At 40.7% G+C, this 19,101-nt stretch overlaps 4 protein-coding genes across 6 annotated transcripts in view; 1 reads left to right on the top strand and 3 right to left on the bottom strand.

The window, feature by feature from the left end:
- Positions 1-19,101, bottom strand: part of LOC146009826 (uncharacterized) — a 426,905-nt gene that overhangs the window by 224,614 nt on the left and 183,190 nt on the right. The gene's annotated exons all lie outside the window — the stretch shown is intronic.
- The window catches only part of LOC146009824 (uncharacterized), a 163,849-nt gene that overhangs the window by 30,097 nt on the left and 114,651 nt on the right, over positions 1-19,101 (top strand). The window lies entirely within an intron of this gene.
- LOC146009839 (uncharacterized) overlaps positions 1-19,101 on the bottom strand; it is a 103,266-nt gene that overhangs the window by 83,843 nt on the left and 322 nt on the right. The gene's annotated exons all lie outside the window — the stretch shown is intronic.
- LOC146009844 (uncharacterized) lies at positions 1,368-19,007 on the bottom strand. Its single transcript, XM_083150383.1, has 3 exons — positions 18,890-19,007; positions 18,666-18,777; positions 1,368-4,079 (listed from the first exon to the last, which is right to left on the bottom strand). Exons 2-3 carry the CDS (start codon positions 18,757-18,759, stop codon positions 3,100-3,102), a joined length of 1,074 nt encoding a protein of 357 aa, XP_083006509.1. The 5' UTR covers positions 18,760-18,777; positions 18,890-19,007; the 3' UTR covers positions 1,368-3,099.

Raw genomic sequence — 19,101 nt, 5'->3', positions numbered from 1 at the left:
AGACAGCTGTAACCCAGCTGAACCACACTCTACAAACTGCCCTGGATGAAGCTGCTCCAGCTGCTCCTCACAATCCACGTAGGCTTCGATGCCAACGGTGGCACTCTAAATTACCAAGACACCTACAAAAACTATCACGTAGATTATAACGTCAGGGGTGTAAATCTAAGAATCCAAGTGACTTACTCACATATAAGACTAAGACTCCTATCGTAATGCTCTGGACACTGCTAAACAAACTGATTTTCAATCTCTCAACTCCTCTCATGCCACTAAACCCAAGTGACTATTAAATCACTTCTTTACCCCCCTTCACCCTCCCCACCTGCTAATATCAGTGCCCGATAGCTTCTTCAAGGAAACGATTGCTAAAATCCAAGATGATCCTATACCCTTACAAGTCAGTAATGCTCTGTCTCCAGTGCTTATCCCAGGCTTAACTAATATCTGTAACACCTCTCTCTCTACTGGTATCTTTCCTTCTCTGTTCAATCATGCACTTATTACCCCCATGCTGCACTTATTACCCCCATGCTGCACTTATTACTCCCATTCTAAAAAACACAATTCTGATCCAAACTGTCTCTCTAACTACCGTCCAATCTCTCAGCTCCCATACCTCTCCAAGCTACTTGAGAGACTTGTCTACACTCGCCTCACACACTTTCTTAACTTCTACAACCTATTGGACCCACTTCAGTAAGGCTTTAATGGAATCTGCTGCGCTATATAAGATGCTGTAACGGAATCTGCTGCGCTATATAAGACGCTGTAACGGAATCTGCCGCACTATATAAGATACTGTAACGGAATCTGCTGCGCTATATAAGACGCTGCAACAGAATCTGCTGCGCTATATAAGAACCTGTAACGGAATCTGCCACGCTATATAAGATGCTGTAACAGAATCTGCCGCGCTATATAAGACGCTGTAACGGAATCTGCTGCGCTATATAAGACGCTGTAACGGAATCTGCAGCGCTATATAAAACGCTGTAACAGAATCTGCTGCGCTATATAAGACACTGTAACGGAATCTGCTGCACTATATAAGACACTGTAACGGAATCTGCAGCGCTATATAAGACACTGTAACGGAATCTGCTGCGCTATATAAGACACCGTAACGGAATCTGCCATGCTATATAAGACACTGTAAATAAAAAAAAATAGGGAGAAACAAGATCAGACTCGCAGAGTCACTGACTAGAACATCCTCCCCCACCATTCCCCCCTCCTCCCCGTTAAAGTGATCACCATATTTGTATGACGAGTTAAAAAGTTGTATTACTTTGCTGCGTATTGTGTAGACACTACAATCTTTGTGTGATGTTCCACGTGGGCACCAATGAGACACACAACTGGTGTTACTGTAACCGCTGCTTTATTGAGACTTTTCATACAAAATAAATTTTATGTTGGTGACACTGACACTTTGGTTATTGCTTTATACGGATATATATATATATATATATATATATATACCTATGTAGAATTCTAACCACGCAGCGCCATGTACATGCAAGAAGCGGCCTGATATATATTGTGTGTAATATCATAATGACAAATATAATGGTAACTTGTACATGAGGGTGCGGACTGATGTGCTTGTTATATCTGTCTGTATCACACATATACATCACCCAGGTCACCCCAATGGGGCTGGTGTATACAAATGAAACACGTTATTTTTACCTCTTTATAAGATTTCCATTATTCTTATTCATTGTTAAAACAAATAACGCATCAATAATTCTATACTTTTGTTATACTCTGTTTTCTCAAATACTGTTATTATTGCTGCAGGTGGCGTTAGCTTGTTGCACAAGGTACTAGCCACGGCGTATGAGGCCTACCCTTTGCGCTTAGCAACAGGTGTTTGTTAGAAGCAGCAGCCATTTTGTTGAATCATGACTTGCATAATAACATTATAAAATGGCTGATCATTCAGAACAGTGCTGTAAAAGTGATTTCTTATAGAGAATTGTTTTCGGTTTTAGAAGCTTAAGAATGTGATGTTGACAGTATAGTGGAGCAAGGACAGACAGCTAGTCTCCACAAACTGAATAATATGGGAACAGGGCCACACATAGACCCCAAGGCCACTGTGCCTAGTTACAAGGAATTTGGGTGTTGGGTTAATTATGACATCATGATTGAAAGCAGAGCTTTCCAATAAGACTCAATGCTTATGAGTAATTAATTAATGTGATTAAGGTTTACATATCACAGTTAGAGAAGGAGGAGGAAGGCAGCTGAGGAAGAACAGACAAGCACAGGGGGCTGGAGGTAATTATGAAGGAGGTTTAATCATGGCTGATCACTGTCCTTGAAAGGTGTCCATTTTGATTTGATTTAGAATTACTGTTTAAGTATTAGCTAATCAATTTTATGTTTCTTGTGTTAGTCTGCATTTGCAAATACCTGTAATGAAGCTATTCTTTAAGTAAAGCATTGTCATAAATTTTATAACAAGGTTGTGTGGGTGTGCAATCATTTCAGCGTTGCCATTATATTTAAAGGCAATAATGTAAATATATACAAGTTTGGGTTATCAATCATATCTAATCTTATCAAACAAATCTCTGCGTTATCAGTAGGGAATCACATCACTCACACCTGTTTAATAAACTAATTTTTTTTAACCCAAATAATTTCATTCAACTTTCCTTTTAACGTCACCATCAGTTTAGTATTTGTGATGCTTGTACCATATTTTAATTATATTCACAAATTCACTGTTTATACAATTTTATAATCTTGGGATCATGTAAATAAGTGTGTTTCTTTAATATACCATGTGTTACTTTCAAATCTTCATGTTGAATCACCACTGTATTAATTAGTAAAAGTAAATTTTATTACAATAGATCTTGTTTGTAACCATTTAGAAACCTTATAATCCTTGTGGTAATGTCCATGGCTTATGAGACAGTATGTTTGAGAAAACATCTTAAGAAACAATTCAGTGAGTACCCTTTTTTCTAGATTTTATCTGCTAATGATGTTTTAGGTCACAGGTATAATATCCTCTCTCTAATAATATTAAGTTGCTTTCATGTAAAACATTTCCCACATTCGGGACATGGAAATGGCCTCTCACTTGTGACAGCTCTGATGTCCAATAAGAGTTGATTTTTGCGTAAAACATTTCCCACACACAGAGCATGAAAATGGTTTCTCGCCTGTGTGACATCGCTGATGTATAACAAGATTTGTTTTGATAGTAAAACATTTCCCACACTCAGAGCAGAAAAATGGTTTCTCGCCTGTGTGTGTTCTCTGATGTACAACAAGAGCATATTTATCTGTAAAACGATTCCCACATTCAGAGCATGGAAATGGTTTCTCACCTGTATGTCTTCTCTTATGTATAACAAAATTTGTTCTGTCAGTAAAACATTTCCCACACTCAGAGCAGGTAAAAGGCCTCTCACCTGAATGACGTCTCTCATGCAAAATAAGATTTGATTTGCATGTAAAACCCTTCCCACACTCAGAGCATGTAAATGGCCTTTCACTTTTGTGACTTGTCTGATGTATAACAAGTTTTGATTTGCATGAAAAACATTTCCCACACTCAGAGCATGGAAATGGCCTCTCACCGGTGTGACTTCTCTGATGTCTAACGAGATATGACTTCTGTGCAAAACATTTCCCACACTCAGAGCATGGAAATGGTTTCTCACCTGTGTGAGTTCTCTTATGTCTAACAAGATATGAATTCTGTGTAAAACATTTCTCACACTCAGCACATTGAAATGGCCTCTCACCTGCCTCAGGTGGCTGATGGGTAATGGGCTTTGTGATCTGTGTAAGACATTTGTCATCTACAGAACCATACAATGTATTAGCTACTCCGAGAGCTGTGATAGATGGAGCAATATCTGAGGTATCTGTAGAACATTTCCCATGGCTGGAGGTTACAGATGATATATCTGCACTGTGAGGCACTGGATGGATAGCTGGGCTCACACGGGTTTCTTCCGGAGATTCTTGTGTGATGTCATTATCTTCTATGTCACAATCTGGAGGTACAATGGGACGATCAGCCAATATACTTCTTCCGTTACATCCATCTACAGGGAATAATATACAGAGAAGCAGATTATGTTACAGGAAGAGCTACACAGCAGCCGGGGGCAGAACTAGACTAGTGGGCCCCATAGCAACATTGTAAAAGGGCCCCCCAGCACTCTGGGGTCAGAATAGCACATGGGAAGGGGTATGACAGAGGTGAAGGACCTTCTACTCGGTCATGCTAAGGTGATCAGTGTCCTCCTGACAACTAGAAGTTTGCACCTTCCTTCCCATAACCTGTAAAGAGACAGCGTGTGCCTACGTCACACATTAAAAGGGGCGTGGTCTCACAAGGAAAGGGGTGTGGCCACATAATAGTACCTCAAATTCAATACAATTTTTTTACATTACAGAGCACATAGTCCCCCAGATTCATATTACGCCTCATAGTTTACCTTATACACATTACACCGCACAGTACTCGCCTGTACAACTGTTCAATGCAAAACAGAATTAAAGGACAATACAATGTTCCCATTTTACCAGGTATTGTACATAGAATATATAAGGAATTTGTCTGCAAAACATTCAACAACCAAGTTTGCAATATACATAATTAACAGACAATCTATTCATTTGTATATCCAGTTGGGAGTCCAGAGCCCAGAGGGGCCACAGTCCAATTACAAATCTAAAGGCCCCCATACACTAGTGAGATTTGGTCTCATGTGCTTGACGTCCCGTCCAGAAAACAGACGGGACACAGAGAGGAGATGAGGGGAAGCCGGACGGCGGGTAAACTTATAAAAGAAATAAAACCCATACAAATGAATGGGCAGTCAGTGATTGGCTGAGAGCTCAAATGGGAGGCTGCTGATTGGCTGAGAGAACTCTCAGCCATTTCATTTGTGTGTTTGTTTGTTTTTTAGCAGCTTGGGTCCCGGCTCCCCCTGCCAGGCTCTCTTGTCCACATAAAGCATATTTTTTTTAAGTGTTTACACCCCTCAGTGCAGACCAAATCCATCTCCAAAGTATATATTGTCCTCTGGTTACGTGGTTAAAAAAAATAAAAATAAAACTATGTAACGAGAGTATAATATATGTAACTATATGTAATGAGAGTATAATATATGTAACTATGTAATGAGAGCATAATGTATGTAACTGTATGTAATGACAGTATAATATATGTAACTTTATGTAATGACAGTATAATATATGTAAATGTATGTAATGACAGTATAATATATGTAAATGTATGTAATGAGAGTATAATATATGTAACTGTATGTAATGAGAGTATAATATATGTAACTGTATGTAATGAGAGTATAATATATGTAACTGTATGTAATGAGAGTATAATATATGTAACTGTATGTAATGAGAGTATAATATATGTAAATGTATGTAATGAGAGTATAATATATGTAAATGTATGTAATGAGAGTATAATATATGTAACTGTATGTAATGAGAGTATAATATATGTAACTGTATGTAATAAGAGTATAATATATGTAACTGTATGTAATAAGAGTATAATATATGTAACTTTATGTAATGAGAGTATAATATATATAACTGTATGTAATGAGAGTATAATATATATATACATGTATGTAATGAGAGTATAATATATGTAACTGTATGTAATGAGAGTATAATATATGTAACTTTATGTAATGACAGTATAATATATATACATGTATGTAATGAGAGTATAATATATGTAACTTTATGTAATGAGAGTATAATATATGTAACTGTATGTAAGGACAGTATAATATATGTAACTGTATGTAAGGACAGTATAATGTATGTAACTATGTAACGAGAGTATAATGTATGTAACCGTATGTAATGAGAGTATAATGTATGTAAATGTATGTAATGAGAGTATAATGTATGTAACTATATGTAATGAGAGTATAATATATGTAACTATGTAATGAGAGCATAATGTATGTAACTGTATGTAATGACAGTATAATATATGTAACTGTATGTAATGAGAGTATAATGTATGTAACTATGTAATGAGAGTAGAATATATGTAACTTTATGTAATGACAGTATAATATATGTAACTGTATGTAACGACAGTATAATGTATGTAACTATGTAACGAGAGTATAATGTATGTAACCGTATGTAATGACAGTATAATATATGTAAATGTATGTGATGACAGTATAATGTATGTAACTGTATGTAATGAGAGTATAATATATGTAACTATGTAATGAGAGCATAATGTATGTAACTGTATGTAATGAGAGTATAATATATGTAACTTTATGTAATGAGAGTATAATATATGTAACTGTAATGAGAGTATAATATATGTAAATGTATGTAATGAGAGTATAATATATGTAACTGTATGTAATGACAGTATAATATATGTAACTAATGAGAGTATAATATATGTAACTGTATGTAACTATGTAATGAGAGCATAATATATGTAACTGTATATAATGAGAGTATAATATATGTAACTGTATGTAATGACAGTATAATATATGTAACTGTATGTAATGAGAGTATAATATATGTAACTATGTAATGAGAGTATAATATATGTAACTTTATGTAATGAGAGTATAATATATGTAACTGTATGTAAGGACAGAATAATATATGTAACTGTATGTAAGGACAGTATAATGTATGTAACTGTATGTAATGACAGTATAATATATGTAACTGTATTTAAGGACAGTATAATGTATGTAACGAGAGTAAAATGTATGTAACCGTATGTAATGAGAGTATAATGTATGTAAATGTATGTAATGACAGTATAATATATGTAACTTTATGTAATGACAGTATAATATATATACATGTATGTAATGAGAGTATAATATATGTAACTTTATGTAATGAGAGTATAATATATGTAACTGTATGTAAGGACAGTATAATATATGTAGCTGTATGTAAGGACAGTATAATATATGTAGCTGTATGTAAGGACAGTATAATGTATGTAACTGTATGTAATGACAGTATAATATATGTAACTAATGAGAGTATAATATATGTAACTGTATGTAAGGACAGTATAATGTATGTAACTATGTAATGAGAGCATAATGTATGTAACTGTATATAATGAGAGTATAATATATGAAAATGTATGTAAGGACAGTATAATGTATGTAACTATGTAACAAGAGTATAATATATGTAACTGTATATAATGAGAGTATAATATATGTAACTGTATGTAATGAGAGTATAATATATGTAAATGTATGTAAGGACAGTATAATGTATGTAACGAGAGTATAATATATGTAACTGTATAGAATGAGAGTATAATATATGTAAATGTATGTAATGAGAGTATAATATATGTAACTGTATGTAAGGACAGTATAATGTATGTAACTATGTAATGAGAGCATAATGTATGTAACTGTATGTAATGAGAGTATAATATATGTAAATGTATGTAATGAGAGTATAATGTATGTAACTGTATATAATGACAGTATAATGTATGTAACTGTATGTAATGACAGTATAATGTATGTAATGACAGTATAATGTATGTAACTATGTAATGAGAGTATAATGTATGTAACCGTATGTAATGACAGCACAATTTATGTAAATGTATGTAATGAGAGTATAATATATATACATGTATGCAATGAGAGTATAATATATATACATGTATGTAATGAGAGTACAATATATGTAAATGTATGTAATGAGAGCACAATATATGTAACTTTATGTAATGAGAGTATAATATATATACATGTATGTAATGAGAGTATAATATATGTAAATGTAATGAGAATATAATATATGTAACTGTATGTTATGAGAGTATAATATATGTAACTGTATGTAATGAGAGCATAATATATGTAACTGTATGTAAAGAGAATATAATATATGTAACTGTATGTTATGAGAGTATAATATATGTAACTGTATGTAATGAGAGCATAATATATGTAACTGTATGTAATGAGAGCATAATATATGTAACTGTATGTAATGAGAGCACAATATATGTAACTTTATGTAATGAGAGTATAATATATGTACATGTATGTAATGAGAGTACAATATATGTAAATGTATGTAATGAGAGCACAATATATGTAACTTTATGTAATGAGAGTATAATATATATACACATGTATGTAATGAGAGTATAATATATGTAAATGTAATGAGTATAATGTATGTAACTATGTAATGACAGTATAATATATGCACAAGTATGTAATGAGAGTATAATATATGTAAATGTATGTAATGACAGCATAATATATGTAACTGTATGTAGTGACAGTATAATGTATGTAATGAGAGTATAATATATGTAACTGTATGTAATGAGTATAATATATGTAACTGTATGTAATGACAGTATAATGTATGTAACTGTATGTAATGAGTATAATGTATGTAACTATGTAATGAGTATAATATATGTAACTGTATGTAATGAGAGTATAATATATGTAAATGTTTGTAATGAGAGTATAATATATGTAAATATATGTAATGAGAGTATAATATATGTAACTGTATGTAATGAGAGCATAATATATGTAACTGTATGTAATGAGAGCATAATATATGTAACTGTATGTAATGAGAGCACAATATATGTAACTTTATGTAATGAGAGTATAATATATGTACATGTATGTAATGAGAGTACAATATATGTAAATGTATGTAATGAGAGCACAATATATGTAACTTTATGTAATGAGAGTATAATATATATACACATGTATGTAATGAGAGTATAATATATGTAAATGTAATGAGTATAATGTATGTAACTATGTAATGACAGTATAATATATGCACAAGTATGTAATGAGAGTATAATATATGTAAATGTATGTAATGACAGCATAATATATGTAACTGTATGTAGTGACAGTATAATGTATGTAATGAGAGTATAATATATGTAACTGTATGTAATGAGTATAATATATGTAACTGTATGTAATGACAGTATAATGTATGTAACTGTATGTAATGAGTATAATGTATGTAACTATGTAATGAGTATAATATATGTAACTGTATGTAATGAGAGTATAATATATGTAAATGTTTGTAATGAGAGTATAATATATGTAAATATATGTAATGAGAGTATAATATATGTAACTGTAATGAGAGTATAAAATAGGCTCATTTACTATCCATAGAGAAAAGCACAAGAAAATGTGTAACACTAAGGGCCTTATTCTAGTTCACTTTTTCGGACAAATTCCTTCTTAGATGGACAAAACCATGTGCACTGCAGGTGGGGCAGATGTAACATGTGCAGAGAGAATTAGATTTGGGTGGGGTTTTACTTCAAAGTGAGATCTATATTGCAGTGTAAAAATAAAGCAGCCAGTATTTACCCTGCACAGAAACTAAATAACTCATCCAAATCTAATTTTATCTGCACATGTTACATCTGCCCCCCTGCAGTGCACATGGTTTTGTCCATCTAAGAAGGATTTTGTCAGAAAGAGTGAACTAGAATAAGGCCCTAAGTGCTGCTTGGTGGATGTTAGTCTCTGAGTAGCTATTGCTGATCACAATGACACTGGGCACACTTGTTTAAAAATACAATTTTTTATAGAAAAAATATATTTAAAATAAACATAAAACAAGACTAAAAAAAGCCATATAGCACCTACAAGAAAAGTATCCAAAAAAGAATTCCAATAAGGGATAATGTATATATATATATATATATATCCTTGTCTCTGGGAATCAATTACAATCTCCCATAGATCTTTATAGGAGGTATGGGGTTAGCATCCACAATATTTAATTAGTAGGTACTTGTTTAGTTTCACGGCGGCAGATAAATGGCATGCAATGTGGTGCGATCCAATGCGATTTTGTACCTGTTCATACCCCCAATATTCATTACGCATGGAGTTGATTTTATATAGTGTGGCTAGCAGAGCGAGCCCGAAGCGTGGCGAGCCGCACAAGGGGACGCGGATTACTTTACATGTATTCCGAGTCCCCTTGTGGGGCTCGCTGCGCTCGGCACGGAATACATGTAAAGTAATCCGCGTCTGCTCGCTGCACTCACTACACTATATAAAATCAACTCCATGCATAGTGGATAGTGGGGTTATAAACAGGTACAAAATCGCATCAAATCGCATCGCATGCGATTTATCTGCCGCCGTGAAACTAAACAAGTACCAATTAGTAAGTTAGTTGAAATTGATCCACTTAATTAGCAGATGAATGGTGTATATTTATGAGATGGTCTCCAAGAATAAAATACAGGCCCAAACAAATGTCAGCAAATAAATAAGCCGTCTTTGTTTGAGGTTTAGTGGTCAGTAAGCCAGAAATAGTTAATTGAGCCAATTAACGTGATCAAACATGCACTTTGCAGTAGAGACTGTTAGTTATTAATAGCACACACAGTAGTGTGAACAAAGTCTCTCACCCACAGGGGTTCCACGATGAGAACCGTATTAGGGTTATATGACACTGACCCCGTATTCTGCTGTAGGTGCCGCGATGTAGCGGACCCGGGGGGCTGTATAATTTCTCAGCAGCAGTAATGAAGAATCGCCGATTAGGGTGAGCATGGGCTAACTGGTGCCCGTGTTTTGAGGCGGGTGCCGCAATGTTTTCCGTCAAGTGGGAGTGGCTGTGTGTTTAAGCGGCAGCTGTTATGTGAAGTGCCGGTATCCGACGGACAGTCCTGACTTCCTGTCTGGTCTCCGAGGTTCTCCTTTTACTAACCAAGTGTCAGCCAGCTCACCCCTCTCGATATGGAGTGTGGCCTTCTGTCCGTCGGTTACCAGGCACCTATGCTAAAGCTTTGAGAGGCAGACTCCTCCCTTCTGTATCCCAGCATTCCTCAGTACAACTTCCAGAGCACACTAGGATACACAACGCAGTACAATGCCCGACATCTTATATGCACAATCACATAACCATAACATGACAACACATGCACGGCATGACTTACTGAGCGTCAGGGAGGGATCGCTGTCACCGGACTGGACTCAGAGAAAGGGGTTTGAACGGTAAGTTCTTACAAAAATCCCTTTTCTCTTTCGTCCAGTCCGGTGACACAGCTCAACCTTGGAATGATCTAGAGCCGGTCCTTTGGGAGGGTACGCTTAGACTGCCAGTTCTCATCACTGCCCGTCCAAATGAAGTGTTCTCCGATGCGAACTCATGGAACCTGTAGAATTTGGTAAATGTGTGAACAGAGGACCAGGTGGCAGCCCTACACAACTGCTCCGCCGTAGCCCCATGGCGCACCGCCCAAGAGGCAGCAACCGACCTGGTGGCATGACCATTAATTCTGGAGGGTACTGGCCTGCCAACTTTAGTATAGGCAAATGCAATTACCAACCCTAACCAACAGGCAATGGTCTGCTTAGAAGCTGGCCACCCTCTTTTACGTACAGCATACAAAACCAATAACAAGTCAGTTTTATGAAACACCTTCTCTCTTTCCATATAAATGCGCGACGCGCGAACCACATCCAAATTCTTTAGTCTGGCCCTATTCCTGACCTCAGGAGGACTAAACACCGTAAGAACAATTTCCTGATTTAAATGAAAAGAGGAAACAACCTTAGGCAAAAATGTAGGGACTGTTCTCTGCACAGCCCTATCATCATCAAATACCAAAAACAGAGACCTTCTAGACAAGGCCCCTAACTCTGAAACACGCCTAGCAGAGGCGATAGCCAACAAAAAAGGTCACTTTCCAAGTAAGAAACTTCAGGTCAGCCGACCTTAACGGTTCAAATGGAGGTTTCTGTAGAACAGATAACATCAACGATAAATCCCAAGGAGCTACCGGTTGTCTATAAGGAGGCTTCAAATGTGTAAACCATTGGAGAAAGGTCTGCACCCCCGGTAGCTTTCTTCTGAAAGAAAATAGACAATGCTGACAATTGCACCTTCTGTGATCGAAGGCTTAATCCTGACGAAAATCCATCCTGAATAAAAACTCCAAAAGTCTTGAAACTTTTAACCTAGACGTGTGAACTTTCTGTCTTTCACACCATCTAATATAAGTTTTCCAAACCCTGTAATAATTAGCTGCAGAAACTGGTTTTCTTGCACTAATCATGGTATGGATAACCGCGTCTGAGAAACCTTTATTTTTTAGAATTTCAAGAGCCAGGCCATCAAATTGAGTTGAGGTAGTTCCTGATGAAAGAAGGGCCCTTGTCTGAGAAGGTCTGGCCGAAGAGGAAGACGCACAATGCTGTCGACAAGCTCAGAATGTTGGAATATCAAGATCTCCTTGGCCAATCCGTAGCCATCAGGATTACGCATGCTCCTTGAGTCCTCACTCTCCTGAGGACCTGGGCCAGCATGGGGAATGGCGGGAAGATATATGCCCTCTTGAAATTCCAGGGCACTGTCGTGGCATCCACCGCCCACGCCAAAGGATCCCTAGTCCTTGCACAGAACCTGGATACTTGACAATTGTGTTGAGATGCCACCAAGTCCAGCTCTGGCAGTCCCCAACGAGACAATATTTCCTGGAATACCTCCGGGTGTAACGTCCATTCCCCTTCCAGGAGATCCGTTCTGCTGAGGAAATCCGCTTCTACATTCCGAACTCCTGGAATGAAAACAGCAGATAAGGCCGGATCCTTGGCCTCTGCACTTAAAGATCCAAGACACTTCTTTCATCGCCCATCTTGCTGCGAGTGCCCCCTTGGTGGTTCAGGTAAGCCACAGCAGTGGCATTGACTGATTGTATGTGAATGGGAGATCCCCTCAGCACCTCTTCCACCTATAAAAGCGTTTTCCAGACTGCCCGCAGCTCCAGAACATTGATCGGTAAGGCCAGTTCCCCCCTGGACCACAGGCCCTGTAATCTCAACTCCAGGGCTACTGCCCCCCACCCCCCCAGCCCCTGAGACTGGCATCGTGGTGACCACCAGCCAAACCCATGACCGAAGAGAATGACCCAACTGGAGAGATTCCACATACGTCCACCACAGTAAGGAATTCCTTGTTTCTGGGGTTAAGATAACATTCTCTGTTTTCATGGTCTTGGGGTTCCCCGACCAACATGCAAGAATGTTCGATTGGAACGGCCTTGAATGGAATCTAGTGTACTGAAGGGTTTTGAAGGTCGCCACCATCTTGCCCAGTAGCTTCAAGCAATGCCATACTGATGGACCAGGCGACTGCAAAATGTTGCCAGCCCAAAGGGAAGAGCTCGAAATTGCAGATGCAGATCGCCTATCGCGAAAAACAGCAAAGACTGATGTTCTTCGCATATAGGAATGTGCAAATAGGAGTCTTGAATATCCATGGACGCTAGGAATTCTCCCGGCTCAGGAGAACTGTCCTTAAGGATTCCATCCTGAAGTGAACCACCCACAAGTGAAGGTTCAGCAACTTCATGTTCAGAATTGGTCTGAACGAGTTGTCCGGTTTGGGTACCAAGAAAATAATGGAGTAAAACCCCTTCTTCCTTTCCTCCCGCACTCCCGGGACCACCACGCCCTTTCTTAAGCGTGCCTCCCTGGGAAAAGGTGTGGGGAGAAATCTCCTTGAGGTACTACCCTCAGTTTGATCCAGTATCCCTGGGAAACCACATTGAGAACCCAGGGATCCTGGCCTGATAAGGCCCAAGCGTCCCGGTACTGCAAAAGGCGACCCCCCCCAATCTGAGTCCAGACCGGGGAGCCTCCGGCCCGTCATGCGGAGGGCTTCTCCTCACCCTTGGCAGCCTGCTTTTTTGCAAAGGCACCAAAACGGGACTTGGGAGCTTTACCTTTCCCAGCAACAAATTGTCCTCTACCAGACTGCCCTCTGGAGGATGCACCCCCTCTAAAGGAGGGACGAAAGGACTGGCGAAAAGCAGCAAACCTAGAAGATCCTTGTTTTACTGCCGGTGTAGGAAGAAATTTACTCTTTTCCCCCCGTCACCTGTTTAATGAGGGATTCCAAATCAGAACCAAAAAGCAAGTCCCCTTTAAATGCCAATGCCTCAAGAGACTTCTTCTGGATTCGTTGTCGGCATCCCATGCCTTAAGCCACAAGGTCCTTCTGGCCATCACTGAAATGGCCAATGCTTTAGAAGCCATTTTGACTCCCTCTTCTCCAGCCTCACAGGTGTATTCCGCCGCCGCCGCCTTTAATAGGCAAACACTTCTGTATCTGGCTGAAGCAGCGAACACACATGGCATGTCTTCCACACACTCCCCGTCCTCCTCAGAGTCTATATTAGGGATAGGTGGGTGGATAAAGGACGTCTAAGAGAGACCTCAGACTCCTTTGTAAACTGCTCCATGAAAGCATTAATCTTGTGCACACTCTGAGCAGTATCCTGCATTGCCTGTATAAATGCAGGGTCCCATCGAGAGGGGGGAATAGAGCCAACAGAAAGTTGAGAGGATGACAATCGCCTGGGAGATCTCAACTCATCCCTCTGTCTGTTTAAAGCCTGTACTAAGGCAAACACCGACCTTCACAGAGCAGCTGCCCACTCAGGCTCAGGTTGCTCAGCCCACTGGGCACAAACTCACATGCAGGGCATATATCCCCATATTCCATCTGTTCAGGAGTTAATTTAAGCCCCGCAAAACTTGTAGTTACTTAACATGGCCAACGCTCCTTCCCCTAACACAGCAGCACTACACCTTTCTGTCATGATTGTATCACAGTGCAATAAGCCAGGCGTCAGTACAAAGTGTACTTAGCTGTCTGCTGTATGAGCCTCTGTGGTCACCGGGGATGGCATCACCTCAGAAGAAACTTGTCACTCTGTCTGCAGGAAAAATCTTCTCCTTCCAGCTACGCACAGTTTGGGATGAAAGGGCACCAATACAGAGTGAGGGAAGAGACCAATGTCCTTGCTACAGCGGGGTGGGAGGATCTTTGGCGGCTTTTTGCCCCTGTGAGCAGCTCCTACTGCTTGCTTCTTCTATTTCCTGTGTCTCCCCTTCACTGGGGATCACATGGAATCACCAAGCTGCGCTGAGCTCCTGTAACAGGCTGCAACCTCCGCAGAGTACAGCCTGTAAACCCTTTCAAGACAGCGGTCACCATCGCGGGGTGTCCGTCACCCATGATCCCCCCCCCCCCCAATGCAGGGAGCCGGCTAAGGACTCTCCACAGGGCCCAGGAGACCTCTCTGTGAGGAGGTCCAAGTGCTGGTCTGAGAGACCAGACAGCGTTGGTCATTTGGGTAGCTTCTGTTGTCATTATGTTTTAAAAAGAGTAAAAACTGTTGTTTGACAATAAATGGCTTCACCCAACCACTAACCATAAGTGACAGAAAAATTTGTGAGTTATCATTCATATTCTCTGACAAATGGCCAAAAAATCCCAAATGCTGCTAGGGTATGTAAACTTATGAGCACAACTGTATATCCTCTTCCCCATACAGGGAAAAGTTGACACCCCCTGAAGGTCCATCTCTGAACTCCATCCTTGTCTGAAGTGACTTCCTAAACTGGTTGTAACAATATAAGCACATACAAGGGAGGGACGTAGGGGACCGCCATGGGGTCCTCAATGAGCCAAATGATCAGGTAAAATAATGTGTTTCATGACTAATGGGATGTACAAAGCAGACAATATATATATATATATATATATATATATATATATATATATATATATATATATATATATATATATATATATATATATATATATATAGAGGAGGATGTGAAACCATTAAGTACTTAAGTAAACCTGGTATAAACCTATTATACTGATCAATTACATGTCTTCTCCACCTTTGTGAGGGAACTTTCTGTAGGAGCATACCTTCTTTATAGGAACATCCAGGAGAATGAACAGATTATCTGTTGTTTGGTAGGAGCAAAATATAGAAACAATCCATAGGGGACACTGGAGAGCCATATATGGTGGGTGTGAGGATACAGGTTCCTCAATCATCCAGACACCAAGCAAATGAAACCGAAAATACGGTTTATTTTCCACAGCACACAGTCATTAGCCCGACTGTTAAAACCCAGACACTCAGGGTCCACGACCCCCATAGAGGGAGAATAGAATTACGTGCGGAGCCCAGCAAGCCAGCAAGGGGCTTCGTTGCACTCCCCCCCACTGTCTGAGTCTGGGGAGTTGGGAACCTGACTGTCAGAGTCATATACCACACCCGAGCAGGGCAGATGATGTTTTCCACAAGATACCTAGGCCGAGTGGGCTAGTAACACAAAGAATCATGATGTGAGGGGGGAGAGCAGGAGTATAATAGGGGCTGATGGATCCTGATGTATGAGATACACCAGAGAGTGTGGGGAGGAGACTTGTCAGATCTCTGGGCTGGTAACACAGTGACATGATGTGAGGGGGAGAGCAGGGGTATAATAGGGGCTGGTGGCTCCTGATGTATGAGATACACCAGAGAGTGGGGGGAGGAGACTGGTCAGATCTCTGGGCTGGTAACACACAGTGACATGATGTGAGGGGGAGAGCAGGAGTATAATAGGGGCTGATGGCTGCTGATGTATGAGATACACCAGAGAGTGCGGGGAGGAGACTGGTCAGATCTCTGGGCTGGCAACACACAGTGACATGATGTGAGGGGGAGAGCAGGAGTATAATAGGGGCTGATGGCTCCTGATGCATGAGATACACCAGAGAGTGCGAGGAGGAGACTGGTCAGATCTCTGGGCTGGTAACACACAGTGACATGATGTGAGGGGGAGAGCAGGAGTATAATAGGGGCTGATGGCTGCTGATGTATGAGATACACCAGAGAGTGGGGGGAGGAGACTGGTCAGATCTCTGGGCTGGTAACACACAGTGACATGATGTGAGGGGGAGAGCAGGGGTATAATAGGGGCTGATGGCTGCTGAGGTATGAGATACACCAGAGAGTGGGGGGAGGAGACTGGTCAGATCTCTGGGCTGGTAACACACAGTGACATGATGTGAGGGGGAGAGCAGGAGTATAATAGGGGCTGATGGATCCTAATGTATGAGATACACCAGAGAGTGCGGGCAGGAGACTGGTCAGATCTCTGGGCTGGTAACACACAGTGACATGATGTGAGGGGGAGAGCAGGAGTATAATAGGGGCTGATGGCTGCTGATGCATGAGATACACCAGAGAGTGTGGGGAGGAGACTGGTCAGGTCTCTGGACTGGTAACACACAGTGACATGATGTGAGGGGGAGAGCAGGAGTATAATAGGGGCTGATGGCCTGATGTATGAGATACACCAGAGAGTGCGGGGAGGAGACTGGTCAGATCTCTGGGCTGGTAACACACAGTGTCATGATGTGAGGGGGAGAGCAGGAGTATAATAGGGGCTGATGGATCCTAATGTATGAGATACACCAGAGAGTGCTGGGAGGAGACAGGTCAGATCTCTGGGCTGGTAACACACAGTGACATGATGTGAGGGGGAGAGCAGGAGTATAATAGGGTCTGATGGCTCCTGATGTATGAGATACACCAGAGAGTGCAGGGAGGAGACTGGTCAGATCTCTGGGCTGGTAACACACAGTGACATGATGTGAGGGGGAGAGCAGGAGTATAATAGGGGCTGGTGGCTCCTGATGTATGAGGTACACCAGAGAGTGCGGGGAGGAGACTGGTCAGATCTCTGGGCTGGTAACACACAGTGACATGATGTGAGGGGACAGCAGGAGTATAATAGGGGCTGGTGGCTCCTGATGTATGAGATACACCAGAGAGTGCAGGGAGGAGACTGGTCAGATCTCTGGGCTGGTAACACACAGCGACATGATGTGAGGGGGAGCAGGAGTATAATAGGGGCTGATGGTTCCTAATGTATGAGATACACCAGAGAGTGCGGGCAGGAGACTGGTCAGATCTCTGGGCTGGTAACACACAGTGATATGATGTGAGGGGGAGAGCAGGAGTATAATAGGGGCTGATGGCTGCTGATGTATGAGATACACCAGAGAGTGTGGGGAGGAGACTGGTCAGATCTCTGGGCTGGTAACACACAGTGACATGATGTGAGGGGAAGAGCAAGAGTATAATAGGGGCTGATGCACCTGATGTATGAGATACACCAGAGAGTGCGGGGAGGAGACTGGTCAGATCTCTGGGCTGGTAACACACAGTGGCATGATGTGAGGAGGAGAGCAGGAGTATAATAGGGGCTGATGGCTCCTGATGTATGAGATACACCAGAGAGTGCGGGGAGGAGACTGGTCAGATCTCTGGGCTGGTAACACACAGTGACATGATGTGAGGGGGAGAGCAGGAGTATAATAGGGGCTGATGGCTGCTGATGTATGAGATACACCAGAGAGTGCGGGGAGGAGACTGGTCAGATCTCTGGGCTGGTAACACACAGTGACATGATGTGAGGGGGAGAGCAGGAGTATAATAGGGGCTGATGGCTCCTGATGTATGAGATACACCAGAGAGTGCGGGGAGGAGACTGGTCAGATCTCTGGGCTGGTAACACACAGTGACATGATGTGAGGGGAGAGCAGGAGTATAATAGGGGCTGAGGGCTCCTGATGTATGAGATACACCAGAGAGTGCGGGGAGGAGACTGGTCAGATCTCTGGGCTGGTAACACACAGTGACATGATGTGAGGGGGAGAGCAGGAGTATAATAGGGGCTGATGGCTCCTGATGTATGAGATACACCAGAGAGTTTATGACTCACCTGTGCTGATATCTGTAGGGACTTCCTCCTCCTTACACTGCTGATCACACCTCACATCTGTCTCTTCTTCTCTCTCTGTATCTTCTGCCTTCATATTAGAAAGGTGCTCATCCTAAATAATCACAAAATCATGATAATATCAGTGTATAAGAGACACAGCTCCTGTACAGATTACATAGTAACAGTCACTGTGGTATATTGGTGAGACCCTAAATCCCACCTACCTGATCCTCCTGTGGGGTCCTGTGATTCTCCTCTGTACAATCCTGGGAATACAGAGGACGGGGACATCTCTCTGGGGTATTCCTGTTACTGGGCCCATCTGTAGGAGACACACAGTGACTGAGGACATTGTATATATGTGATTATCCTGGGAATACAGAGGACGGGGACATCTCTCTGGGGTATTCCTGTTACTGGGCCCATCTGTAGGAGA

The sequence above is a fragment of the Crinia signifera genome, chromosome 6, assembly GCF_055691185.1.
Source record: "Crinia signifera chromosome 6, ASM5569118v1, whole genome shotgun sequence".
Taxonomy (NCBI): domain Eukaryota; kingdom Metazoa; phylum Chordata; class Amphibia; order Anura; family Myobatrachidae; genus Crinia; species Crinia signifera.
This window is presented reverse-complemented; position numbering and strand designations above follow the sequence as displayed.